This window comes from Sander vitreus, chromosome 17, assembly GCF_031162955.1.
Source record: "Sander vitreus isolate 19-12246 chromosome 17, sanVit1, whole genome shotgun sequence".
NCBI lineage: Eukaryota > Metazoa > Chordata > Actinopteri > Perciformes > Percidae > Sander > Sander vitreus.
The window spans coordinates 15,471,670-15,499,568 of record NC_135871.1 but is presented as its reverse complement, the minus strand read 5'-3'; the positions used below and the strand labels follow the sequence as shown (position 1 = coordinate 15,499,568).

At 40.7% G+C, this 27,899-nt stretch overlaps 2 protein-coding genes across 11 annotated transcripts; one reads left to right on the top strand and one right to left on the bottom strand.

The window, feature by feature from the left end:
* The first annotated feature begins 5,064 nt into the window (after positions 1–5,064).
* On the top strand, positions 5,065–14,893 carry mapk8a (mitogen-activated protein kinase 8a). Of its 2 annotated transcripts, none has more exons than XM_078272607.1 (12): positions 5,065–5,236; positions 7,382–7,548; positions 7,807–7,936; positions 8,096–8,154; positions 8,291–8,429; positions 9,468–9,633; positions 10,391–10,462; positions 10,868–11,050; positions 11,173–11,297; positions 11,432–11,495; positions 12,387–12,464; positions 12,801–14,893. In XM_078272607.1, the coding sequence occupies exons 1-12, from the start codon at positions 5,228–5,230 to the stop codon at positions 12,974–12,976; spliced, it is 1,368 nt and encodes a 455-aa protein (XP_078128733.1). In that variant the 5' UTR covers positions 5,065–5,227; the 3' UTR covers positions 12,977–14,893. The 2 variants fall into 2 exon arrangements, with proteins under 2 accessions (XP_078128733.1, XP_078128734.1); XM_078272608.1 differs by having other exon boundaries at positions 12,796–12,891.
* On the bottom strand, positions 14,187–27,758 carry arhgap22a (Rho GTPase activating protein 22a). Of its 9 annotated transcripts, none has more exons than XM_078272603.1 (13): positions 27,228–27,514; positions 26,456–26,580; positions 25,923–26,140; positions 24,579–24,683; positions 22,244–22,440; positions 21,402–21,489; positions 17,958–18,086; positions 17,573–17,783; positions 17,337–17,469; positions 17,182–17,255; positions 16,760–16,881; positions 15,606–16,617; positions 14,187–15,523 (listed from the first exon to the last, which is right to left on the bottom strand). In XM_078272603.1, the coding sequence occupies exons 5-13, from the start codon at positions 22,424–22,426 to the stop codon at positions 15,304–15,306; spliced, it is 2,172 nt and encodes a 723-aa protein (XP_078128729.1). In that variant the 5' UTR covers positions 22,427–22,440; positions 24,579–24,683; positions 25,923–26,140; positions 26,456–26,580; positions 27,228–27,514; the 3' UTR covers positions 14,187–15,303. The 9 variants fall into 9 exon arrangements, with proteins under 9 accessions (XP_078128729.1, XP_078128731.1, XP_078128725.1 ...); XM_078272605.1 differs by having other exon boundaries at positions 24,579–24,646; XM_078272599.1 differs by lacking the exon at positions 24,579–24,683 and having other exon boundaries at positions 27,228–27,515.
* Between the last annotated feature and the right edge of the window lie 141 nt (positions 27,759–27,899).

The following is a 27,899-nucleotide window of genomic DNA, read 5'->3' as shown; positions in this document are numbered from 1 at the left end:
GTGAGAGCTTTTGCTACAGGTCATATTTCATATTTTTTTTGGCTTTGGCTTTGTTTACAAATCAAACATCTACAGCTGAATGTCTTATATGTCTTTCAACACTCAATTGAAAAACAACAACAATGGAAACTCTGTATTAGTCCAGCTTGTTATCCACTTAATTCTTTTCCAATCACCTATACTACACATCTTTACTTCATTTTTAGGCCACAACTCTGTGTGAGGGTATTACTGTTGTTGTTTAATCCTGTCAACAGTACTTTGTCTTCAGAGACAGTTATGATAGATAGTTCTGAGAAAAAGACAGTTCTTTGCTCTGGACCCTAATCATGTTATCTAACTTCAGATAAGTCTCACTGCCTCTCGCTCTCTCTGTCCCTCCCATTTCCTAATAGGCTTTCTTCTGATCAAAGGGAGCTGTGCTTCTGGGACCAAAGCAACTGTGTCATGATCCTGTGCTAGTTTGATGTCACATACTGGGTTGGTATTACCACAACTATTTACAGCTGAGAATATGGAGGAAAAAACAAACCTGACCTATCAGACAGGGGATGCTCTGCGTCAGTTATATAACATATATAACACAACAGATTAGTTTGACTATATATATTTTGGTCTTTCTTTGCTTTTCAGTCTGATTTAATAAGGTAAATGTAATCTATATTAAAACACATTAGATGAGGTAGATACATTCAAATTGAACCAATCACACACTAAAAGATCAATGCATTCTCCAATTTTCTAAAAGATTGCATGTTGTTGTAAATCTGGGCATATCAAAACACCCAATTAAGACTTGACTTGAAATTGCCATCATTTTGGAAGATTACAGTAAAGGCTAACATGAACATTTTAATTAGTATCTGTCTCAAAGGGCAGAACTAATTGCAACTCATTGATGTTTAAAAAGTCAGCAAAAACTGACTTGCTGTTTTCTTCCAACGGTATTCTCTCAATTACAAAAAAAAAAAAGAACCAGGTTGTTCCTGATGTGTGGCCAAGGCTGTGAGACCCAACCATCATGCTTTTTATTCCACCGGATCCATTTTTCTATTTGTCTGTTCCTGTAAATGTTTTAAAGCAGTAATACAACAGGCTACCCACAGTCAACCATGTATATACATAGTGTACTGAACGAAGCAACATGCTTCCAATGATACAAACTCAACCTAATTACTTTAGGCCTGATTATCCTGCTCTTAAACTGAATTTATCCTTGGATTGTGACACCAAGATTGTCAACTGAATATGAGGAAAGTCCAACAAGATTAAATGTGTGGCTACAAACAAAACAAAAAAACACAGATACAGTGAGGTTATAAGGTTTCCTAAAATGTAAGGCCATTTAGTGATTACATCATTATATTGTTAAGAAATATAAAAAGTCCTACTGGATCGCTGCACGCTGGTTTGTTGTTATGATGTAGAAGGGATCGAAGAAGAAAGTAGGAACCCTGCCAGGTGCACCCACCCATTCACTCTAGAGCAAAACTTTTGCAGCATTACTCCCTCAAAGTGGTCTGTCTACAGGTGTAAAGCTACTGTTGTGAAGCCATACACTACAGCACACGTGTCAAACTCAAGGCCCGCGGGCCAAATCTGGCCCCTTGCTAATTTTGATCCGGCTCCTATATACATTTAGGTTCACAATATATTTTGGCCCGTCTACTTTTTGTCACTTTTCATGTTTTTTTTCCGACATTTTGTATGATTTTTTCAAACGTTTTTGGCATTTTCTTCGACATTTTTGTCGACCAAACTGTAACTGAGAAGCCTATATGAGACATGCAATAATACAGTCAAAGATATTTGACTTTTCCCATGACATAAAAGCAATAAATTCTATGTTTGGCCCTTAGGAAAGCTGAGTTTGACACCCCTGCACTACAGGGACCGACACAGAAACCTGGGTATTGGTTGCTAGTTATATAGACACTATTATCATGTGTTGCTGGATATCTGGGGGGGGAGAGACCATAAAGGAACTGTGCTGTGCATATAACAACATAGCTTTTACCTACACATGTTAATTGGCTCTTCTGCCCTCGCTTACCATAACATCAAACTTTCGCATCCTATTGCAGCACCTGCATTCCCTAAATCACAACCCTTAAAAATTGATAATTAAGATGAAATATGTCTCATGCAATTGCAGGATGTTCTTTTGTTGTCTAGAACCAACTTTAGTTTAGTATCTAATAATATGATACCATGTCCAGTTTACACTTCAGTTGCCACACCTTTTCTCTCCTGGATGTAAAAGCATCTGTATTCTCCTATCCAGCCAGGGTTTTAATGAACCAGTCAACAACTAGTCTTATTACCCTGTTACATACTAACCACCTTAGTGCTCAATTAAGCAGACCACCACATGATGTAGACACAGACAAGAGGAGAAGCTTCCTTGGTAATTTGGGACAACATGCTTCTTCAGGATCTAGGTCTCTTACAGCCTTTTCTCACTACAGTAGAGTGACAACACATTCCCACGTTCATGTACCATGACAAAGTGTGGTAGTATAGCTACTGTGCTCAGAGTGCAGTTTAAGTAGCTACATCATAAGCAGCCTCTTACAAACAACACATTTCACCAAGATGACTTTTGTCGTCACAGGCCTGAATATGAAGGCTATAGGCTACTATGCATTACTCTTAAAGGTAAATCTCATTACAGTCCTGTGAATGTCTAGCTATCGTTAGTGCCTTTACCTAATTTCATCTGAAAAATCTGAACAAATGTAGGCTCTAAAAATGAAGACACCCACCTCAATTAACCAAACTGTCAAACAGCCCTATAGAAAGGAGGACGATGATTAAGAATAGATCAGTGGAAACATTACCTGGTACCATATGTAACCTATGTCAACGGTCTGCTCCTTTGTATTATCTTCAGTGCTCCCACCACGGATCCAAAATAATCCTTGTGATCATCGCATTGCTGTTTTGACGTTCTCTTAGTAAAGGCTGCTCCGCTCCGGCAGGTAATTCATCAATGACATTATCTATACATGGTGCCCCATTCATTTGCTCTATTGCCACCAGCACCACGCGGACGATCTGAAACTTTTACTGTAATTGGGGCTATTCTTAGCTTCTCGCCTTTAAACACTTAATTGGATTAGCCTCGCGGTTTGACAGCGACAGGAGAGCCACCAATAGCGGTTGGCGTGGGATCAGCTACACCGATTTAACTAATCCGTCGGACGCCCAAAGGTGCGGTGGATCCCCGGCAGTAGGTGCGCTACAGAGAAACCTGGGAAGGACGAACGACCTCGATTAGCGTGCTGCTGTAGGGCTGCCCACAATGATCATAACACTGCGGGCTCTCTTCGAACAAGGGGTAAGAAACCGTAGTAGCCTTGTCTTGCTGCGGGAGTCGGTGCTGGGACGTTTACATGCCGTTTCCCTTCTGCGCGCAGCTTGTCTCTGCAGGCCCCGGGGTATCTGCGCAGGGACAAGGATAAATAACAACCATCCAGTGCTGTCAGGTGGGTGCAGGGGGAACTACTCAGCGCTAAGTTAACGTAATTTTACCTAATGTCCTTTTTCAGTCATATGCCTTTGCAGAGCATGGCTCCGTGAATACCTCCGTTGTTGTAGCGTAGCGTAGCCTACTGATGCATGAACTCTAGATGGTACCCTAACTACTACGCTATGGATTTCTGCAGAGCCTCTGCATGTCATCGTTCACAAATGATCCCACAGTTTAACAGAAGATGCTCCACGGGCTAAAAGGAGATGCTCGCTAAATATTGCCCTGACACTGATCATGCAAATAATCATAATATGTAGGCTATGATCACTGCAGCGACACCGTTTACTCTGGAAACAGACATAGGCTTTACAGTAGACTAATAGACCCATTGGATCCAGACAAAAAACTAACTAACTAACCCTAAGTAACTAACTAACTAACTCATTCACTCACGTACTCACTCACTCACTAACTAACTTTGAAAAAACATACATAGTTAATGTTATTGGAAGCCTAGTCAATGTTTTTTTTTCTTTCTGTAAATCACAACTACTAAGGTGAAATGATCTTAATTGAAGTAGACCTGTTTTCCCCTTGTGTTCACTAACACCACTGATGAAAGACATCCCTTCAGAATAACAATGATAACTTAGATCTAGTTGTCTGTTAGTCTGCATATAGGCTACTATTGAAATACCTGTCAATAATAGTAACAGGGTTCCAAATCCATTTTTTTTTATATATATAAAAGGCATTCAAACAGCCACTAAAACCAACTATAGCCTAATTGATCTAAATAGACCTAAAGAAAGAAAGAAAGAACTAATTGAAAATTCTTACACATCAATTTCAAATGTATCCATATAGGCCTACTTGACTATTTAGCATGAAACTGGTTTCCTGTGTTTCACTATAGGGCCTACCCTTAATGTGGACATTGGGTTGTCCTTCCATTTATCCATGTGAAGGATTTTGCATCAAGGACAGTTTGTGGGGAAAATGGACATCAGTTTCCAATGCATTTAGTTTTAGTTACAGAAAAAAATGTGAATGACTTTTTGACTTGTGTGATTAGTAATACATAATCCACACAACCTGCACTCCCTCTCAGCCATTCTCTTTATTGTCACAAAAAAAAAAGAAATTTTATGAAATATTAAGCAAAAAATAAAATAAAAAATGCAGCCTCATATGTACTCTTCAGTTGGAGATGCTTATTTCACTTACACAACATAACTTGTGTAACTGTTGGACAGAAATATGGCCAACATTCCAATATCTATCATGCAGTAGGCTAGGGTCTATATTTTCAGTGAGGCCTACTGCAGACATAAGAGCATAAAATAACATCTAATTTATTATGTTTTAAAACGGAAGTGGGCCAAAACAAGTTTGTGTATCTATATAGATAAATAAACAGACAGACAGACAGGAGGCAGAGAGAAAGGCGGAAGGAAGGAAGAAAGAAAGAATGGATGGATGAATGGATGGATGGATGGATGGATGGATGGAGGAGCTGGTGGGTGTGTCTCTGTGGATGAGTGACGTACTGCTGGGACGCATGCCCCGTGCGCACTGCGCGTCCTGGCCTGTCAGTAGTAGCCAGATGGAAACGTAGGCAAGTGAATTCGGTGAGGTCATGTATTTCTAAGCCACACAACGGAATAAATCATCCTTCATTGGCGGCATAAACAAATAGTCCGGAACATTTCGCCGCTGATCGGACCGCAGGGGGATCGGTAGTTTCATTTGATGACAGAAGTAAGATGAGGATTCGCACCTCTGCTCCGTAGACGTGCTTATTGTTTGGCCGTGGGGGAGGGTCGTATGTCGCTATGTGCATGCTGCTTAACCGATACGGTTGTTGTTTAAGGGTGTTAAATTGTAGCTTCAGTTAGACTATTACTTACCCAAAATACTCTCTTTTGTGTCGTTACAATGTGATACGTCCGTTCACGGTGTATATAATGCATATTGAGACAGCAGCTAACGCTAGTATCACCACCGACTGCGCACTGTGTTTCATAAACAGGCCCTGTCATATCACGATATGGCTGTCATTATCACTGAAAAAATGTCAGTGTCCACTTTATTCAGGCTGCTACGCTTTTAGCATGCACGGCTCTTTTCTGCAGTCTTACAGTCCTTTACCTGCCAGCTACCTGTTCGTCGTCAAGAAAAGAGGGGTCGTGTGGCCAAGGTTAACGCGCATATATGAGGATATGTGACAGAATATATATTAGGCCTATCCATAAAGTAGATTATAATAAATATGTTTATGGCTGAGATTGTCCTTGTTTTTCCTCTTTTGGTGATGAGTAATGCATGTAAAGTGGGAGAACATGAGATGATATTCCACCTATGCAAATATATGATGATACATTAGTATTGTATTAGTTAAGTGTGTGCTACTAGTTTTAATGTGGGTTTGTGTGATGTTATAGACAAGAGCTGCACAATATCACTTAATATTGTGTTATTTGTGAACACAATGTGCATTTTTGTGAGAATGTGGGTTAATTGTAGTATACTTGTTAACAACCATTGCCAGGATCTGAATTGTTCTTTAAGTATGTCCCTGGAAGCCATTCATTAAATCATTAATATGAAGCAGCTTGTTTAGAGAAAACAGTGGTTAAGTCATTAAAGGGCAGTGCGCTCTAGGAATGACCTCACTATATTTCTGCTTTTGCAGGATACACAAGGCACCTAGGGTAGATGTATTACCTCTTCCTGCCTTCAAATCCATCCATCCAAGACCTCTTATGTGCTGCTGCTGAGACTACTGATGTGGCTGCTGCATTCCTTGTAAATACTGCAGCTGACACATAACTGCAATCTAATAGTGTGCCATTGATTTCAGAGGTATTTGTCAATGCAGCATGTAGTTGTAAGCATCAATATTTAGTTATTTCACAGCAGGGTCAGTACTATTAACACTGTGGGTGTGTGACTAAATAGGAATGTAGCGGATCAAGTCAGCCTGTGATTCCATTCCTGACTTGACCTGACCATCCTATCCTCATGGATAGTCATTATTATTATTATTATTATTATTATTACAGTTATGACTTTACCACAGAGGAACAGATAACATACCACCGACACTACTGCACACCAACTGCAATGTCATTCAAGCCTTCATAACTCAGACAAGTAAAATTGTCTTCCTGTCTGAAATTTAGAAAGAGGCGGCATGTCTATTTTCATGTTGTGAAGGAGGTGGATGTTATGTATGTCTTTGTGACGTTGGAGGAACAGAAGGAGAGCTGACTCATTTTATTCTGGCATTTATATCCCTCATATGGACTATGTGTCAGCAGAGTTAGGGAGTGAGTATGTTGCTTGTATAAGAATTGAAGAAAGGGAAAGGAATCCCTTTTTCCTTTTTAGATTTTTGTTTTAATTAAATGTTTTCGGGGACATCGTGCACACACATTGGCGTCTCTGTGTTGTGTCTTATCTGGGCTCACAGCCGCATGGTGCAACTTGACCCAGTTGACATGTGTCTGTGCAAGACCCGCTTGTAGAACTAGGCTGGAGTCCTGGGCTGGGGTCCAAACTCAGAAGGAATTAACACCAAGCTTGGTTTTCCAGTGTGACAGAGTCACTCTTGAGAGTCATGTTTCATATGATGTAGAAGACCTCCCCGTAGTCTGCTGTTCTGCCACCCCTGCTGTGCTGATGATATAAAATCTTCCATTCTGGTGTGTTTGCTGAGTTGCTGAGGTAAGGAGCCACAGCGCTCGCCTCAAGTGTGAAATTCAGCAGTGCACTTTTCTCGCTTCTAATCAGGTTTCTTGGGAGCAGGGATTTTCATTTGACTTTAAACATTTTGGCTGGTATCTGTGGTGTAGTCCTGGCACTACAAAATATTTGATTGCTTGCCTGTTCTTGTGTACACAGAGGACATTTTTGGATGCACAGAAAACAGTAATCGAAGATTTCGCCATGAACAAAAACAAGAGAGAAAGAGAGTTCTACAGCCTCGATGTTGGGGATTCGACGTTCACAGTACTGAAGCGATACCAGAATCTAAGACCCATCGGCTCAGGGGCACAGGGAATCGTCTGGTGAGTGTTGCAACCTCCTCCATATTCAGTTAACAGCTTCTTGCTGAAATATGTGACACTGTTTCCAATACGTCACCGGAACATTCATGAGAACCAAAACATATTTCACTTAATGTTGCCTCAAGAAATCACAATATGAATCCATAAAACTGTAAATTGTTCTCCATACCTGAATGAACCATAACCTGTAATGTCTACTACCTATAACGCTACATTTGTGACAATTTTTTGAAATTATTCACTAATCTTGTTCCTCAGCTCTGCTTACGACCAAATCCTTGACCGAAATGTTGCCATCAAGAAGCTGAGTCGGCCGTTTCAAAATCAAACCCATGCCAAGAGGGCGTACAGAGAGCTAGTCCTAATGAAATGTGTCAATCACAAAAATGTAAGTAGGCAAATATATTCGGCCGAATAGCCAGTGGGAAACGTGATATTTTAGTATGGCAAAATGCTAATAGCATTTTATGCTTAAATGTGTGTAACTCAATTTGTGCTATAATGACATGACAACATCAATCTGATTCATGTCATTTTATACCCACAGATCATTGGCCTTCTAAATGTATTTACACCACAAAAATCATTAGAAGAGTTCCAAGATGTGTAAGTAACTATATGTTTATAAGTGTGGATGTACTTTGTTTTAGAGCAGACAGTATGTATTGTTCATAGAATTGCCTCTCATGTGTTTGCTGAAATGCTTCTCAACCACTTGTGTAAACCATTTCTGCTCTGTCAGATACTTGGTGATGGAGCTGATGGATGCCAACTTGTGCCAAGTCATTCAGATGGAGCTGGACCATGAGAGGCTGTCCTATCTCCTCTATCAGACGTTGTGTGGTATCAAACACCTCCATGCTGCAGGCATAATTCACAGGGTAAGCATCAGCTGGCCATGACTGCACAGACTAATGCTAGGCCAATGTCAAAATGAGGTTCCATTAAACCTTCTGAGACACTTGACACTGAAATGTAAGGGCAAACGGTCAACTGACACACTATGAGATAATGAATATAGTATTCTAATTACCAACAAAACCCTCTTGAAAACATATTGTAAATTATAAAACCTTTATTTAAAAAAAAAAACTGATGTAAAAAAAACAACTTTAATTAATGAATTTCTTAATGAAATGTCCTTGCACAAAACACTGTACTTCTAGCACAGTACAGACTTCTGACCTCCATTTCAAAAAGTCCAGATGAATGTATCATATTCCCATATGGATCAATAATAAGCAGGTGTAAAGTGTGTGCGTGCACTGTGATTTACAATTGTACCTCATCATGAAGCATTAGAAACATGCAGCCAGGTGGGAATCTCACTGCAAATGGTATTACAGTATGGCAATAATTCTATTTGCTGATAGTAGTAGTACGTTTTAAGGGTATGTTACATCTTCAACAAAACATTATTCCTAGTTAGAATGAAGGAGCAGCAAACCTGAAAAAAACATTCAATAATGTAAAATGCCACTACTTGATTCATCTGGAAACTTTAAACTTTAAATGCATTTGCTACTAGCAAGCAAAACACTCCAATAAGCAATTTGTACTGCAGAGAACCATGACATAGACAAAAAGTAATCTTTAGGAAATAGCTGCAGCAGGAGCTGGAACCTCAGGCTATCAGCTGGATTTCAGTCATGATGGATAATGTAATTCAGACAATACTATGATCACAAAAATAAACAAAAAACAATCATTGTTTGAACAATGCTGATGTTCAAGATGTTGTAATGTAGGGTCCATTTTGTCTTAGAATGATGTTAGATGGTATTTTCCCTCCATGCATATTACATTAGCTGTCACTACATTTGTAGCTATCTGCATTTTTTGTCATTGCTTCGTATTGACAAAAATTAACATTTGAAAAAAAAATGACATTTTGGTGTGTTCGTTTGGTTCCTCTGTAGGACCTCAAGCCCAGTAACATAGTTGTCAAGTCAGATTGTACACTGAAGATTTTGGACTTTGGCTTGGCTCGGACAGCTGCCACGGGCCTCCTGATGACACCGTATGTGGTAACGCGCTACTACAGAGCACCAGAGGTTATCCTGGGCATGGGCTACCAAGCCAATGGTTAGTGATTATCTATGTATCTTTGGTCAATCTACAGTTTTGAGCCTTGTTGATTTTAAATGTTACACTGTAGAGCACCATAAACTATTTTTTGTAAGCTCTATTATAACTCATATACAGGGACCTGAAGATACATCTTACTGTTAACACTGTGTAAGCTGCATGGTGCTTCTGCACATGATGGGACTTTGTTGTAAGAAACTGCTCACTAACTGGCCCCCTATGTGTAACTAACCTGTTGTCATGCATTTCTCTCACCTCTTATTGGCTTTGTTAACCATGTTCCACTTCACTAGTGGATATATGGTCTGTGGGCTGCATACTGGCGGAAATGGTTCGCCATAAAATCCTCTTCCCAGGAAGGGACTGTATCCTTGGGTCTTTTTAAATTCTTCTTCATGCTGTTAATCTTAACAGTCTTTGTAAAGTGTTTGTGCTTCGTGCTGTGCAGACTGTCAGATCTTTCCCTGGTCAATTCTTGGCTTCAATACAGTATTTTGTGGCAGGCTATGGGGACTTTTTAATATAACCCAGTGTAACATGCCTTGTTAGAAGCGTTCTGGCTGTCATGGGCTGTAAACATTTTATCTGCTCAACACTGCATTGCACACTCTCATTTATATTTGGCTGGTTCTGCATGTTCTTTCATTTCCATCACACAATTCTGCGTGTATTCTCTCACCTAGTTTGTGCTTTTTTTAATCTCACCATTTTGTTTGCATGTCCACGTCCCTGTCATCTAAACGTCCACCTCCAGTGGACGTATGGTCAGTGGGCTGCATAGTGGCCGAGATGATCAGGGGGAGCGTGTTGTTCCCCGGCACTGATCGTATCCTTCCCCGTCATTGATTGATCACTGTGTCCTCACTTCCTTCTGTGTGAAGAGATCCAACACCATCCTGAGAGTTTCCCTCTATCACTTTGCTTTTCATTTTCAACATTTCCACCCGACAAACAGGACCTCCATCATTGCTCCGCTACACCCACCTATTGTGAGAATGTCAAGCCAAACCAGACAATAAAGGGCAGTGGTTGCTGAGAGAGTGTGTATCATAGTTATGTATGTATTAGCTGCATAGGAAAGGAATGAGTGGTTGCATCATTATGTGATCTAAGTATGGGTGTGTGAACTACGTAAGCAGAGCTTCAAAGAAGGTTAAATGTCACACTGTCCTAATGGTGTGTTACTGTGTGTGAGTGAATAGTGTGTGTTTCCTTAATGTTTACACTTCAGACATCGACCAGTGGAACAAGGTAATTGAGCAGCTAGGCACTCCATCTCAGGATTTTCTCATGAAGCTGAACCAGTCAGTAAGAACGTACGTAGAAAACAGGCCACGCTATGCTGGGTACAGCTTTGAGAAACTCTTCCCAGATGTGCTCTTCCCTGCCGACTCTGACCACAATAAACTGAAAGGTAGTGTTTTTTTCATGCGTTATCATATCGCATGAATTCATACAGAAATCCTTCATCATATACTTTTGTAGACTTGTGATTAATAGCAGGACATCTTATCTATTTGTTGTTTCTCCCCTCAGCAAGCCAAGCAAGAGACCTCTTATCCAAGATGTTAGTGATTGATGCCTCCAAGCGCATCTCTGTAGATGAGGCCCTGCAGCACCCCTATATTAATGTTTGGTACGACCCAGCTGAAGTGGAAGCGGTAAGTGGATCGCTGATCGGAGCGCATGATTCTTAAATGGGTCACTTGAGATTTTAATTACTTCACTTGAAATGGAAAGTTGACATCACTCTTGTACCACCAATGTGCCATGTAAGCCATTTTCTCTTTCTCAGCCACCTCCAAAGATCTTAGAGAAACAGCTGGATGAGAGGGAGCATACCGTGGAAGAGTGGAAAGGTTAGACTGCATACTGAGATTCTTAACGCTTAGTTTCAGTGTATTATTTACCTTCTGGCTTCTGAGGCAGCACAGGAATTTCCTAATAGGTATCACTCAGTAATGTTAAAATTGAATAGTCTGATAAAATGCATTTTCTTTCAAAAATGTTTGGGTATCTGCTTTGTTTTACCACTTCAAAAAATGACAAGTTATTGATTAACAGCAGATAAATGAATTTTGGTTTTAAGTTGACTATAAAACCTGCTGCTTATATAGCATCTAATATATTAGATGTCACAATTAAACCCACTACCCACTCACACAGTTAATACATTCAATTTTGTGCAAATCAGATGTGTTTACAATGAATAGAAATCGTCAGCTGGTCAGATTCTATGACTAGCAGTTCACCAGTGGTGACATGATTAATTTCTATTCATGGAAAGCACAAAAATAAACCGTGTCTAAAGAAGTCCATTGGGACAGCCAGTGAATGTGTAGATATGCAGTCAGCTGGTTACAGACATTGTTGCCTGAGGAGCTCTGTATCTTCACTAGAGCGTGCGTTGCGTGACCTGAAATCCCCCTTAAAGCCTCTCAGTTAGTGTTTTCCACTGTGGGGAACCTGATTCTGTGAGGCACGGAAAGACTTCAGATTGTGTGTAAATATCACTTTCAGTTGTGCAGCAGGATGAGCTCATCCTAACCCCTGCCAGGTGAAAATGACCCCTCACTCATTTTTAGAAGAGTCACACCAGCACAGCCTGTCCAAGTTAGAAACATGATGCCGTTTGGACTGTACAGTATGCAATACACTGTGACTGTACAGAAAAAGTGTGATACACATATCAATGATTTCTCTCTGTCTCTCCTGTCCCATTTAACCTTCTCTTGTTCTTTCATTTGTAGTGCTAATTTATAAGGAAGTGAGTGAATGGGAGGAGTGGACAAGAAATGGTGTGATAAGAGGCCAGCCACCTCCTTTAGGTGAGTGATCATTATAACTTTGGGAGATAAGGTGGGAAGGATGAACAACTGAATCAATAGAGGCACATGATGCATATTTATCAGAAGCTTGATATAAGCCTAAAAATGTTAACACGTTTTTCTTCACAGGTTTCTGACACTCACTCAGTCTGTACGATTAAATAATGCAAAAACACTTTTTATTTTATATGAAGTTCACTGAATTCTTCAAATATGCACAGTACTAACCTTACTGTACTTACTTACTGGGAATTTAAAGTTTAAGGCACTGTTCACATCTGCATTGCAGTATCCTGAATGAAACCTATGCGTTGACGTGTGTTTTTCGCAGCACAGGTGCAGCAGTGATCGAAAGCCCCCCTCAGCCCACGTCCTCCTCCTCTTCGGCCAACGATGTCTCGTCCATGTCCACAGAGCCCACTGACCCCAGCAGTGACCCCACCATGACCTCTGAAACAGACAGCAGCTTGGACAGCCACACCTCTCTGAGTGCACTGGCCTGCTGCAGATAACACACACACACACACACACACACACACACACACACACACACACACACACACACACACACACACACACACACACACACACACAAAGCAAACCTTTCCTCATCAGTGTGTGTGATGGGAGAGGATTTAGGCCAATGGAACTTCTCATGTTAGTTTCTAGAGCTGCGCTTTTAATGTACAGTTTGTTATTATTTCCCCTCCCCCTATACTGCTGTAAATGATTGTGGTTGGAAATTGTATCATTATTACTGTATTTTTGCTGCAAAGAATCAGAGTATGTTTTGATGTGAATCTGTGATGTATGTTATGAAAGAGAGGGATTTGAGTGTACTTTACTACATTGCGGTTTTTTAGCCACTGCTACACAGTTGAATACCAAGCTGTTAGCACTGCAATATTATGTTAAGTATATTTTTGAATTGTTCAATGGTATTTCTTTTTTATTGTTTTTGGGACATTTGAATGAATCTACACAAATTCTCTTTTTAACAGTAGACTATAGCGCACTTCATCTTGGATCCAATTGCAAATGAATGATTTTATTTTGATATTGTTCTTCATCTTTCTTGTAGAAAGCATCCTTTGGTGTATCCAAGTTAACTTATTTCTTAGTATTATGTCACCTTTGTTATTGTGTGCATCTCGACAAGCAGTCAAATGGTCTATTGCCCTGACACTGAATTTCTTTTTTACTATAGCACACTGTTAACTGACTGTATTTGAACTTGTTTAGTTACTTAGATGTAATTTGTAAGCGATGGTCTGTTGGATGAGGAAAAACAGGGTGAATGTAAGTAAATAGAAATGTGGTATAGTGAGGAGCCAGTGATTACTGTTAGCGCTGTAACAATTTAATATGGGCCATTCCACTGGCTAGAATGAGTTCTGTATTTGGGGACTGTCACCAGAGACTAAGTCTAAATTAGTCACTTTCCCCTTTTGGCAGGTTCTTTCAGGCATTATTCACAGCTGTCTGATATTTAAATTTAAAATTTAATTTAAGTGCCCTTACTCAGTTAAGTGATTTTCAGTCCTCTCTGTTGTAGATGCTCCTCTCTTCTGTGGTGCGTCTTTCTGAGTTCTACCTCACACAAGCACACACTCACTCAAACACATTTCTTTCAAGATACAGTTTGTATATCATGGCACACATAATTCGAAAGAAATGTGAAAAAGATCAATTTTCTTTTCTGTATTTGCATTATTTATTTATTTATTTATTTATTTCAAGCTAGGAGACGTCTATTGTATGTAATGTACATTTCATTCAGAAGTATTATTTATATGCATTTTGTTTCATTTTTTGTTTGTTTTCTGTGTAATATAATTCATAGATTAATATAGTCAGTCATTGATCTGTACATTTTACTGTAGATGTATGTATGTTTTCTGAGAGTCAGGAAATAGGCATTTGCTACCTGCTATGGTAACCTTTGGATGTAGTTGATTGCTCAAATTCCCAACATGTCCCTTTGCTCTTTTTAATGGTTGGGCACTCCAGGCAGTAACCCCTAGCATCAGCTCCCAGAATGCACTTTGGGGATTGTGACGAATGCCCTGACCTGTTCTGGGCCACATCTCAACTAACTGTTGTGGCCTTCTCTTTTTGTCATTTTCCTCTCCTCCATCTCCTCAAAAATAGAAAAGATAGAATAGACCATGCATGTGTTTTCTCTGGTTTTAGTGCAGGTATATTTAGAGGAAAGACAGGAAAGCCATTCAGCACTACTGGGATGATGCTGCAGTCTTCTGATGGTTTGGCCAATATGACAGCAGAGTTAACCTGTTGTGGTGTGTTTTGATCAGGCCAGTTGTGTGACGTTTAGCCTTTAGATCTGAAATTGCCTCACTAACAGACCAATTATATACATCAGAAACTGTCTACCTTCAACTTCAGCAAATAAAAGAGTTGAATTTTAATGTGTCGCCTTGTTCTTTCTTTTACTGTCAAGCTAACATTTCTTTCAAGAACATGAGTTCTAAGGGGAAATGAACAGGGTGTGTATGGGAAGACTGAACCTCATGTAATCAATACGGCTTTTTCTGCTCTCTTACAGAGGAATTTAGTCAAATAATCAGCTAAATGGCCTATGGTGTATAATATTAAGGACTTTTGTGGAATGGTAAAATGCTTGCTTGGTCCAGAGGAGTTCTTGTTTGGCACCAGCACTAGTCAGTGTAGGCACAAGACGGCTGTACTAAAGAGGACACGATGGCAAGTAGTACAGCACTAGAGGTATTTGGTCTTCAAAGCTTTGGGGCTGACTGGTCTTCCCAGTAATCAAGCGCCTCCTCTTCTGATGGACCAGATGAAGGCAGGTTGGTCTGGTCTAGTTGGTCCGTGATGCTCCTATGGTCAGATCTCCAAGGGTTTTGAAGAACTCCTCCATCTCTTTCTGGAGGAGAACGTTTCTGTTCTCTGCGTCTTGATGTGCCCTCTCCGAGTTCCTGAGTCGGATCTCCAGCATGTATAACTTCTTTTTCTCCTGGTCCAGCTCCTCCTCGAGGCGGTTAACCTGGGACTGGTACTTAGAACAGGACTCCTCCAACCTCAAACAAGAGAAGAAAAGGTAAGAATAACAACTCATGCTGATTTGAATTGGTTATTTGACAGAAAATGACTCATTCTTACTTGCGAATGCAGGTTTCGTAGCTTGTCCTCTGTTTCTTCAGCTCTTGCTTGAGCTCAGTCAGCATGTTGGTGAGACCTTCATCTGTTCCTGTGAGATCATCCTCAGTACCGCTTGCACTGTAATCCAGAGTACTTGCACTGTCCCTCACGTCTGTGGGTCTCTCTTGACCCTGCCCCAATTTCCCTGCCTTATCGCTTCCCTGTGGCTCGGCCAACGAGATCTCAAAGGACATCCAGATAGAGGAGGTGTCAGCAGGCAGGCTTAGACTGGAGGGGGCAACATTGTCATAGGCAGACAGTCTGTGGGACTGGTGGAGGGCTCTGTGAGACAAGGGGGTTTGAGAGGAGTCTTCATCAGAGTCTCTCTGTGTGTCCTTAAGTGGAAGAGTTGTCTCTTTAAGGGAGAGGGTTGAATCCTTCAGAGTAGGGTCTTTAAGTCTTTCACCGGATGAGGTGGTGCGCCTGTGAGCTCGGAGGGACGACAGGCCATTCATCAGCCAGTTGCTCCCACCAGCTGCTGACACATCCCCTGCTGAGCCCCCTATTTTCCCCCTCTGCCCCCCAGATGCTGCACCACCTTTGAAGGAGCACCTCCAGGAGGGCAGTGCTTTAGACTGTTTACTGGGGCTTACAGCTACTTCACTTCCACCTTTCCCATCAGTTTTGCTATCTGCGTTTCCATCGACTTTCTCTTCTGTCTTACTTTTGCCCTTCCCTTCAATCTGACCATCCTCACCTTTCTCCAATGTTGTAGTGAAGCTTGGTGCAACTGGCTTACTGTTTGTACAAGTGGTGAAAGATTGGGGTTCCTCTTTAGGAGTTTTGGAGCCTGTGCCTGAGGAGGGTGGCGGGTCAGTGTCTTCTTGTGAGAGCCATTCCACTTTGCACCGTTGGATAGGACTCTGCTGTTGCTGTGGGGGAATCTTGGCCTCAGTGTCCGGCTCCTCCCGTTGGTAAAGTCGGGTGTGTTCACTGATTAGCACAGTCATGAGGTGCTGCACCTGTGAACTTCCTGTTTATAATGACAAACACACATACACTTAAGTATACACCTGCTTAAAATGTTCCATGGCATTGTTGTACATATTGATTGGAAAGCAAGTTTGTGTCACACATTGTGATGCAGGTTAACATATGTTGACATTGTCACCCACCCTCCATCATGGTAACTGGATCCTCCACTCTGGGCCGAAGGATATTGGGTCCAAACACAGTGGCCAGATTCTGAACACTCATCTTATTCTCATTGGAGTGAGATTGAACCACGTCCAGAAACCTGAGCAGAAAGAACCAAAAGCTAGGAAAACTCAAACTAATGAAAAGGAAGACTAGATGCAGACGGCAGACAAGACATGCAATTATTCACATTCAGTGTCAATCAATGTGATGTTACTTCCCCTGATGACGAGGATGTGGGTGTAATGAATGTTATTTCTCTTGTATGACAGGCTGACAAATCCTCAATCATCAAACAGTGAATGGGACATAGCATCAACAATAAAAAACGTCACAGTCACATCAGTTAGCTTAACATCTACTGATATACACAGCAGCTGACAAAGTAGTGTTGACTTACTTGCAGATGTATGTAAGGAGGTTGTAGTTGACCTGAGGAAGGGATTTCACCTGTTTGCCTAGCTCTATAATACCCTTAAAGAAAAGTAAGACATGTTTATTGCCAAGGCAAGTTGGGAAATATACTTGTAAAGTGTTACGCAGATATGTAATTACCATTGCTTTGTCCTTGGTAAGAAGCTGAGCACAAGAGAGAAACTGTGTGTATTTGGAGAATGGGATTATAGGCTCCGGCAGCTCCCGAATGTACAGCTTTAGCAGTGATGCCACTGTGTGGACATCTGTGGTACTGTAAGAGACAGAGAATGGACATGCAGTAAAGAATACTATCCAGCATAGGTTATAGCTTGGCATGCTGCTATAGATAAAAATGCCCCCTCCCATTGCGTCACCTGTCAAACACTGGCTTCTCGCCACGGTCAAAGGCATCCTGCAGCTCTCGAACATGATTGGTCTGTCCAGGGGCCCTGAAAAGGCCCTCCTCCTTGAGCCCATGTTCACGTATGAAACACACACACTGTTCGACCAGCACTGGGACTAAGAGCTGAGGGCCACACTGGGCCTCGTATAACATTGTCTCCTCGAGGTGCTGCCCAAAGACACCTGCAGCCACACAGAAAATGAACACCAATCAGGTCATTAATAGCTCAGAATTTTTCCTCATTTGTACCCTAAAGGTTTAAGTCCCCTCTTCACAGCATTCATAATTGATTTGCTTAAACAGTGCTGTATGTAGACATTTGTATTTATGGGTATACATATGTTTAAGAATCACACCTCCTCCAAGTGGAGCCCATATGACTCTCCGTATGGCTCTGACCCAGTCCTCCATGTCACTCTGAGAGTTGGCCATCAACAGGAACGATTCATGGCTTATACCTGTTCGATCCTTTTCTCCAGCTCCCCCTGAACACACACACATGTTATTACTTTCTCAATCAATAGGACAAAATGATTAAAACATCTCAAAGCCACTGTGCTTCAAATATGTGGAATCATACACAGAACAGATACCACTTTGAAAAGTACTTTTCTGATCACATAAATTGTATAATCTGAAAGGAAGTCAGTTCTACTGTACCAACTGAATATACCAGCATTTCCAATAACCTTATTAGCTCCAGCACCCCCTTTAAAGTACAAATATAGACAGAGAAGCCATGCAGCTCTGCCTCCCTGCCTCTCCTTCCTCTGGCTGCACACAGCTTGATACCTCCCAGTTTGACATTTCAGTTTGACATTTTAGTTTATTTCAGTTTAGCTTTGATTACATTATTTCATTCAATTCCATTCAATTTTATTTATAGTATCAAATCATAACAAGAGTTACCTTGAGACACTTTACAGATAGAGTAGGTCTAGACCACACTCTATAATTTACAAAGCCCCAACAATTCCAGTAATTCCCCCAAGAGCAAGCATTAGCAGTGGCTAATGCGACAGTGGCGAGGAAAAACTCCCTTTTAGGAAGAAACCTTGGCAGACCCAGGCTCTTGGTAGGCGGTGTCTGACGGTGCCAGTTGGATATGTGATGAACAGTGGCAATAATAGTCACAAAGATAATGTAACAGTGACTACAAATGGTAGTCATAGTAGTTCATGTCATAGCAGGGCACTGAAGGGCGTTACAGGATGTAGCGTGGCACAGCAGAGCATGAGTGGACGTAGCAGGACGCAGCCGGACACTGCAGGGCATCGCAGAGCGTAGGGCCACAGTGACAGCTCCAACCAATATCTTGGTGCCACCATAATCCAAGGGAATATTCTGGGCAAGAATGTTATGTGAAATTCTCTTCCTTTATGTGACTTTGCAATTGCTTGATTTTGGAGAGGTGGAAACATTACTCTGTTACCGATGGAGATAAAAGAGTCAAAGCTGCTATTCATAAAATGTTCTTACATTTTGCACAGATGAAAACCTTCTAATAAACACAATCCAAAAGAGATTTTTTGAAGTGTTTTTTGTAGGGGTTCCTTTGTCATATATCAGTACCTGCATTCTTTACTAAGCCCTGCACTGTGGTGCATAGTGTGTTGTGTGTGAGAGAAATGACCCAGAAAGAATAATGTTCCCTCCGGACACCAGCAACTGCACCATATCTCATTTGTCTTTCTGTGCCGGACCTTTTCGTCAGCGTCTTTTCACACTGTTGTTTCACTAACACACAAAGTGACACCCGACACCATCTCACATGTTAAGAGACCACACCGGTTTATTTGCATGTTTTACCCCATTTACTACAAATTGCATATACTTTGCATGCCCTTGCCAACCATTTTTCAAAGCACATCATTGTGTTTTAGATTTCCGAATGTGTTTTTCTTAACTTATAGGCAGCCAATGGTCTCCATTCAGTTGTATGGAAATTGGCTTGCAGAGAACTAAAACCTGAGGGTAATTTATCAGAATGAGCATTTTATCTTCAATCAAATCAAAGTTGATTTTCATGCTGTGAAATGAAATTGAAACCTGTCTGTGAGGTGGGGGATGATAAATAGTTTGGGATGAGGAAAATATGCATGTTACATAACATAATGTATGCATTAATCAACAATTCTGAAAAGTTCAGTATTGCAGTATTGCAGTATTGCCAGTTGCAGTATTGCAAAAACATTTCAAATGTGCTACCTGAAGAATTAATACAGTATTGACCCAGGAAGACACCCTGTCCTTCCATAGTAAATTAGTTAAAACATATTAACACTGAAATGGTCCTTTATGTGAAGACGCACACACACGCATGAACAAACACAGAGAGGTCACATACATAATTAAAAAAACTAACTGCAACAGCCAAATAGTTTTATACCCATAGTATACAGTAGATGTATACTATGACCATCTACTCCCATATGACTATGACCAGTACACTACTACCATCTGATAATGATGCAGTGTGTTCCATGTATCACCATGCAACCCTGCAGTGGCGCTTAAATCTGATGACATTCATGTAATTCTAAACACAGGTAATGTGCTGTATATATGTATGGTTCAGTTAGGAGCATACACATTTTAATATAACCAGATCCATCAACTGCTGAGACAGTGCAGCATAACAGAGACAGCCAGTGTTGTCAGTCATGCAAAGTGAAAATGTCACAATTGTTTCCGTGCAGTGTTTCTACAGGACCTCTGATACAATACACAAAGACCTTGTCAATCCTGGCAACACAGAAAGCCAGAGAGGAAGATAAATACAATACCTTCCAGCAGTTCAATCTGCTTTGAAAAGTACTTCAATACAGTGGTGTTACAGTATTTCTACAATACATCCTCCAAGCCTTTCAAGCTGAAAAAATGTACTTACTACCATCATTAATGGGAACCTCATCCTCAGGATAAACTGTCAAGGTGTTAGTCAACCTGCTGCAGTAATGGCCCATGCTGAACCAGTACCGATAGTGGAAAATAAGGGCTACAAATGAGCAGTGGCAGCCCTTAAGGAAAATGAATGCTTGCAGCTGAATCTATGCTGATATGGGCGAGGATGTCATTCCAAGAGTGCCATCCCATCACAGCCAATGCAAACTGTCTCATATGTCTTTCTTTCTTTCTTTCTTTCTTTCTTTCTTTCTTTCTTTCTTTCTTTCTTTCTTTCTTTCTTTCTCTCTTTCTTTCATCCAAGCAGGCCCTCCTGATCTGCTGTACATACTGTCCTCTGTCCGTAATCATACCAACCCCACGCTGTCAAGAGCAGAGATGAATGAAGCCGTTGTTGAACCCTCAGACATATGGTCGTGGAAATCACATCTTTTCTGCTGTTCTGCATATTTCATGCATGCGTTACGGATTGTGACTCATATGTAGCTATTGATTTACTTCTGTTTTCCATCCATCACTTTGATTATTGTTTATTAACGTTTACACATAGAATATGACCTGCTGTATACAGTATGATTACAATTTAAAGCAAGATGGAGAGATACTTTCTGCAATTTACAGCAAACCTGACATCAGGTTAATGTTCTAGTGGTTGTGCTATATGCACTGATGTTGCACGATTTGGGGTTTCATCACCTTCTGAACAATAAAAACAAAAAATTATTACTGTATATCAGATTTGCTTCATCATACCTCAGGATTTAGTGTAACATACAATTTCAAAACAAAAAGTTTATTTGACACTTGGTACTAAACAGATGGTTCAGCAGCACTTGAACAAGACTTAATTACTTATTCACTTCCTTACACACAGAGTTCTCACCATGCCAACTCACCTGGAACAATTTCAAAAGGGTGACGTCCAGGCTCGTCCTGATTGGCAGGCAGCTCATTGACCTGACTGCCCTGAAGAGGAATACAACCCTGTGGGAGAAAGGAGAGGAAGGCGTGAGATTGGCAGATAGAAAGACGGACTGACAGGAGAGGAAAACACGTGTATCAACGGTATTCAAGGGCCAAACGAGAAATCAATTAGTGGTTCTGGACTTGGACGTGTGGTGCATGTTGAACATTGTAGAGTTCTGAGTACACTGAGCTCTGGGCATCCATCCAACAGAGGGAGGTAATGATGATGGAGGGAGGGATGACTCAGGGAAACATCTCTTCATCTATTTATCCCTCTGGTGCTTCCTGTACTGTGCATTTCTGATCCCTCCAACATAGAGAGGAGCAAAGGTCACCTACTAAGTGCTTACAACAGAACCATAGGGCAGCTAGTTACAACATTATCATTGTGTATGTCACACAACTTTAATGGAGAGGGTGGAATGGATATTTATCCAGCTATAGTTTGACACAAAAATATAAAGATAAGAGTATGCAGCTTTAAAAAGCACGGTCACATAATGCAGAAAAGTGCTTTATTTTACTCGAGGGATACAACATGTATTTTGCCGCCTGATTTAAAAGAATCAATAAGCTATTTTCAGAGTTGGAGAAGAACACACAATAGATCGACTGGCCCTGGGGGGAAAATACTAATCAGATAAATTCATGAAGCTTGCATATTTATCAGGCTTTGAACTGGAATAATCCAAACACACAGCAGTGCAGCCTCTTGGGGCAACAGGTGACATCAGGTAACTGTCTTGTATATGTGTTACTTTGTGAGTGTCACCTGTGCCTTGGTTTCATCCTGGTCCTTGTAGAAATACAGAGCTTCAGTCCTCAGGACAAACCAACGCAGTTGCCAGTTTTTCATGATACTCCGTTGTCTCTTCAGCCAGCCTGCTTTTAGTGCTTTCTCCTGATCCAGAGGAGAGCAGGGCCTGGAGACCCGAGACAACTCTCCAAGCACCATGCTCTTGGAACGTGCTGAATGGATACACACACAGAGATATAGTGAGGGAAAGGGGAGCTTGCAGGATTAAGAGCATCAGAATGAGAATGAGTTACATAAAAATAGAGGTTTCATGTTATTTGGGGATTTTCTTTCTTTGTTGTTTTGTTATTATTCTAAAAAAAAAAAAACATATATGATCCTGAATCATTATTCACAGAAGGCTCTCCAGTGTACAGCTACAGCCAAGCCCACAGGCTTGACCATGCATCCAGATTTCCTCTTAAGTCAATCTACCAACGTCCATTTTGCAGCGAAGACATCCTGCTTAAGATGAAATCCATAAATCCATCTATTCCATTACATTTTATTATGTGTTTCAGTTATAAATGAGTGCATATATCATTTCCAATTTCATTGAGGTACAGAGAAGAGTTTTGCTTTGGATCAGGTTACGCTTTAACTGCTACAGACTGATTATTGCAAGTATGTATTATATATTAGCATAGGTATGGGAAATGAATAGAGCAAAACAGTGACAGTAGAGGGATCCCTGGGGAGTCGGAGAGAGAGAGCGAGAGGGAGAGAGAGGGAGAGAGAGAGAGAGAGAGAGAGAGAAGGCAGAGGGAGCGGAGAGAGAAATCAATTGTGTCTTTTTCCTGTTAATTGCATCTTGCTTTCTGCTGAGGACAGCAGGGAAGGTATCTGCAAGGGCCTGGACTGAAATCTCTCTCTCTCTCTCTCTCTCTCTCTCACTCTTTTGCTTATCAGCTCTCTGTCTGGACTCTTCATTTTATTTCTCCCCTTTATGTTCTGGATGTCCTTCATTTGCTAGGAAGGGAGAAGTCAAGAAACCACGTAAAGCAGTCATTAACAAAACTGTATGCTGACAGCAGGAGCAGGCAGAGCAGGATCTATAAATAAAACAGACATGGCTGTGTCTTATAAATCATAGTCATCTTTAAAAAAAGGCAGGAAATCTCAGAGAGGAACTGCTTTTTTAAATATATTGTCAGCAAGGAATATATTAGTGTACAAGGATCAAATTGTTATCTTTTCAGGAAATAATGTTACTCAAAGTGCATCACTTCATATTTAAAACATTAATATACATATGACCTCATTAGTGTTACAGATGATAGAAGTATTCAGATCATTTACTTACAAACAGTAGTACACAAAAAGGTTCAGCACTCAGAATTTTAGATAAGTAAAAGTACCTACAAAGGATAATATTTCCCTTTGAATTGTAGTAGAAGTATAAAATAAGGCATAACATTGAAATACTTAAGTAAAGTACCTCAAATGTGTTTTTAAGTACAGTACCTGAGGAAATGTACTGTACTGTAGTCACATTCCACCATTGTAGGTATCAAAAGTGATAGTACTAATTATGTATGAAAATGGCCCCAGTCAGTGTTACATTATGTCACATTATTTATTAATGATGCTTTACTGTAGTATTTCACTGTGCTGTTTGGTTGCAGTGGAGCAAATTTAATTTGACTAAAAATGTATTTACTGTTGGGTAGATTAATCTATTGTAATGTGTCACATTTTCAGATCATTATACATTTTGTTAATATATAAAGTAAAGTTTTCAAATGAAATGGAGTAAAATGTACAGTTTGTCCCTCTGAAATATAGTGACGTAGAACATCTTAAACAGCCTTAAATGGAAATAACCGACTACTACTAAGTACCTTAAAATTGTACTGCACTTGAATACATGTATTAAGGTACATTCCACCACCACTGTAATTAACCTTTGGATATTCAAACCTGAAACTTACTTAATACCAGGATGTATTGTAATGGTTAAACATTAACAAATCATTATTTCCCCACACACACACACACACACACACACACACACACACACACACACACACACACACACACACACACGTTAATGGTCTATTTACTAACATAAATAGTACTAACATAATATAGAGACCATATTAATATTTTGTATTATTATGATTAACATGGTACAGCATCAAACCTTCTGCAGTTTGGACTGTCTCATTATGGAATCTCACTTATAGTGCCTCAAAATAATAATTGACTTAAAGCACTTCACTATTCATTCAAATGTCCTCATATTGACAGTTCTTCAGCCACACTTATCACTTTTACCAATAACTTCCTGTAAGACTCTACACGACTTAACTGCTTTAGGATTCTGCTCTGATAGCTCAGCTTCTAAGTGCAGATCCGGCTCTGTGATGCTGTATGATGCTGCATTAAAGGGTCAGAGGAGAGCAGAGCTGGGAATCTAATCAAAGGAGAATACCATTACAGCAAATTAGAGATGGCAAGCGTACAAAACGTTTCAAGCAAAGTGAAGTGGCTACTGCACTGTCCAACTGTGTTGAAGGAGAAAGAAAAGGCATTTCTCCTTCTCATCATCTTTTATGGTCTAACTTTTACTGCTGGTCTAGAATAAGAAGCCAAAAAGCACCAACCTTGCCTAAACACATACACAAAAGTAAGGGTTCTTGAAGCTGCTGCTAGCCAATATTTTGCTCTGTTATGTCCATTTTCATACAAAGATGTGAAATAAAGAATAAAGAAACCCTTCCATGGTGGAAATGCCTCTAAAACAGCAACTGTGTGGATACTCTTCTCTAAAAATCCATTTCCCTGAGATAAGTTGGCAATTGTCACAACCACGCAAGCCACCTAAAACAGCGTGTGTTGGTTGTCTATAGATACCACCTGCATCATGATAATATCGGTGCCAGGAGTTGATTCTGTGATGGACAACTTCCTTCTTTATCTTCACACAGTCATGTGAGAGGCATGTATACTGTATGCGGCGTCCCGACTTCAGTGGTCACAAGTGGGTTTTACCCGGCATTAGAGGAACTATGTTTGACAGTCAGCTGTTGTGATTTATAGGAGTGGAGAGCCCTGCATTCCTTTCACCACCTCTGATCTAAAGTCACCCGTCAAAACCATGCCAACCAAAAACTAACCCAATAAACCCTGAACAAATGGAGATACTTGTGTGTTCAGGTGTGAACATGTCAGGATGCAGACCATTGTTGGAGGGTGGATTATCCTTCCAGCAGCCATGTTTACTACAACCTACAGTATCTCCATCAGGATCAAATCTTTTAGTAGTACATACAGTATAATCAAGAGACACTATGGGTTACATCACTCTGTAGTAGAGAGACTGTTAACTATCAATGAGCATTGGACACAGAAGATAAAGCCTCAACACTTTAGATCATGCAGGAAACCTCAGGTCATCGCTGATAACAATAGTCACTGGGATGCAGAATGACACTGGTGCTACGAATATGGCGCTGTTCCATCTTTTTGAAGTCATTATCAATGAAAGCACTGACAATCAATATTGATGTCACATTATTACAAAGACAGCAGGACAAATAGAGCTCTGCAGAGACAGCGAGAGAGGGAGAGAATGAGATGGACTGCAGAGAGAAAAAGGAAAGAGAGGAAATAAATGGAGGGAGGGAGAAAGGGAAGGAGGGACTGTGCTTACCCCGGCGTGCCTGTTTTATCTTGGGGCTCAGCATGGTTACCGTTGCTGTGCTGCTCCCTCTCACTGAGACATGACTGCATCCCTCTGTTCACACACTATTCCTCAAACACACAGACACACTCAGAGCCTCTCGCTGCTGCCTCGCCCTGTTACTCCTCATCCTCTCTGAGCATCTCTCTCCCTGGCTCACTGTCTTGCACTTGGACACTGTCCTCTGTCTGATTTCACACACACATACACACACACACACACACACACACACACACACACACACACACACACACACACACACACATACAAACTTACAAACACTCTCCTCTTCCTCCCCTCCTTTCTTTTATCTCACTCCCCCGTCTGTCCCGGCGTACTGTTGTTCTCACATACTGTACCTAGAGTCCTGCCGACTCTCTCTCTCTCTCTCTCTCTCTCTCTCTCTCACTCTCTCTCTCTCTCTCTCTCTCGCTCTCTCTCTCTTTCTCCTTTGTATCTGCCTTTCTGCCTTCCGCTGCACACTCTCAGTATCAATTTCTCACCGTCTATAAATATATGTCTGGCTGTGAGTCCTCTGTCTTGTCACCCATGTCTTTACATTGGCTCCTGCATCGCTCCACAGTCTTCACAATCGCTCATGGTGATTTGATTATGGTCTCTTCTGTACCTGAAGTACAACCTCAGATCAATACATTTGATTTAACTGACACCATTCACACTATTAAATGTTTGATGCAGCATGTGCCTGTACCTATAAACCACTGCAGAGGTAAGATAAATTTGGGTTTTATGTTAATGTTAATGTTAGTTAAAAAAAACTTCACTGTGCGGCACTTATATTTAGTATTCAGGCTAAGATTTATAGTCTGAGGGGTAATGCCACACTACTCAGTCACTCAGCAATCTGTATAATCAAAATAATGAATCATAATGTTCTTGTTCCATTTCAGCCTGGTAGGTAGTGGATGTGATGAACTAGACTAAAATGCAGTAAAAGGACACTGCTGACTGTGCTTTCTCATAACAAAAAAATGACCTACTCAGCTCACACTTAACAATCAATGACAAATATTCCCCACTATACACTGCCTGAATGAAGGCTTTATAAAGGACTAGTAGTACATTAGTAGCATAACATTGGTAATGTCTTAAAAAACAGCTCATACCCTGACAGATAAATATCTTAAAATTAGAGCTTAACTGTATATGAGAGCTCAGATAACCAGATGGTTGGATCATAAACAACAACATAAATCATCACATTGCTTGATACAATGATCATTGTTGCAAAACAAACTAAAAAGAGAAATTTACCTGCCAATTCTTTTGGTTTGTCACTGGTCAGTGGAGTCCTGGATGGTTTCATGGTAGTGAACCCATCTGCACAGTGTATTCCTCTCTACTGGGGCCATTTCTAGAGCCACAACACAGGCACACTCAGGGTCTAAACAATGGCAATAATGAAATCTCAGCCCTTTACCTAATTGATAATCACTAAGAAACAAATCAAATTACATTCCCATACCCAAAGAGAAGGGACTACTATTGCTGCCATTATTAACACACCGATGACGTGTGCCTGAAGAATGCTGATGTGAACAGACTCAGATAGAAGGAAGGAAATAAAGACAGTCATGCGAGTATTACTTGCCATGTCATCTCGGATGAGCAGACCAGATGACTCTCAGTCTGGAGCCAGACTCTCTGTGCTGCACGAGAAAGAATCACCGTCCCAATCAGCTGCTGTGATAGGTACTGCTTTATCGAGAAATAAAACACAGCTGTGCGATGCTCTCCTGCTGTCCTCCTCTTCGGAATTTTTCAGTCTGTCTCTCAATAAGGAAGTGAGCTGTCTTGATGGAGAAGTGAAAACTGCTGACTTCTGTGTAAAAAATGTTATGAGTTTCTCCTTAAAATGTTGTTACTGTACATTTCTGCCACTCACAACAGTGTGAAATTCAATGATCTGACTGCTAGTGATTCTAT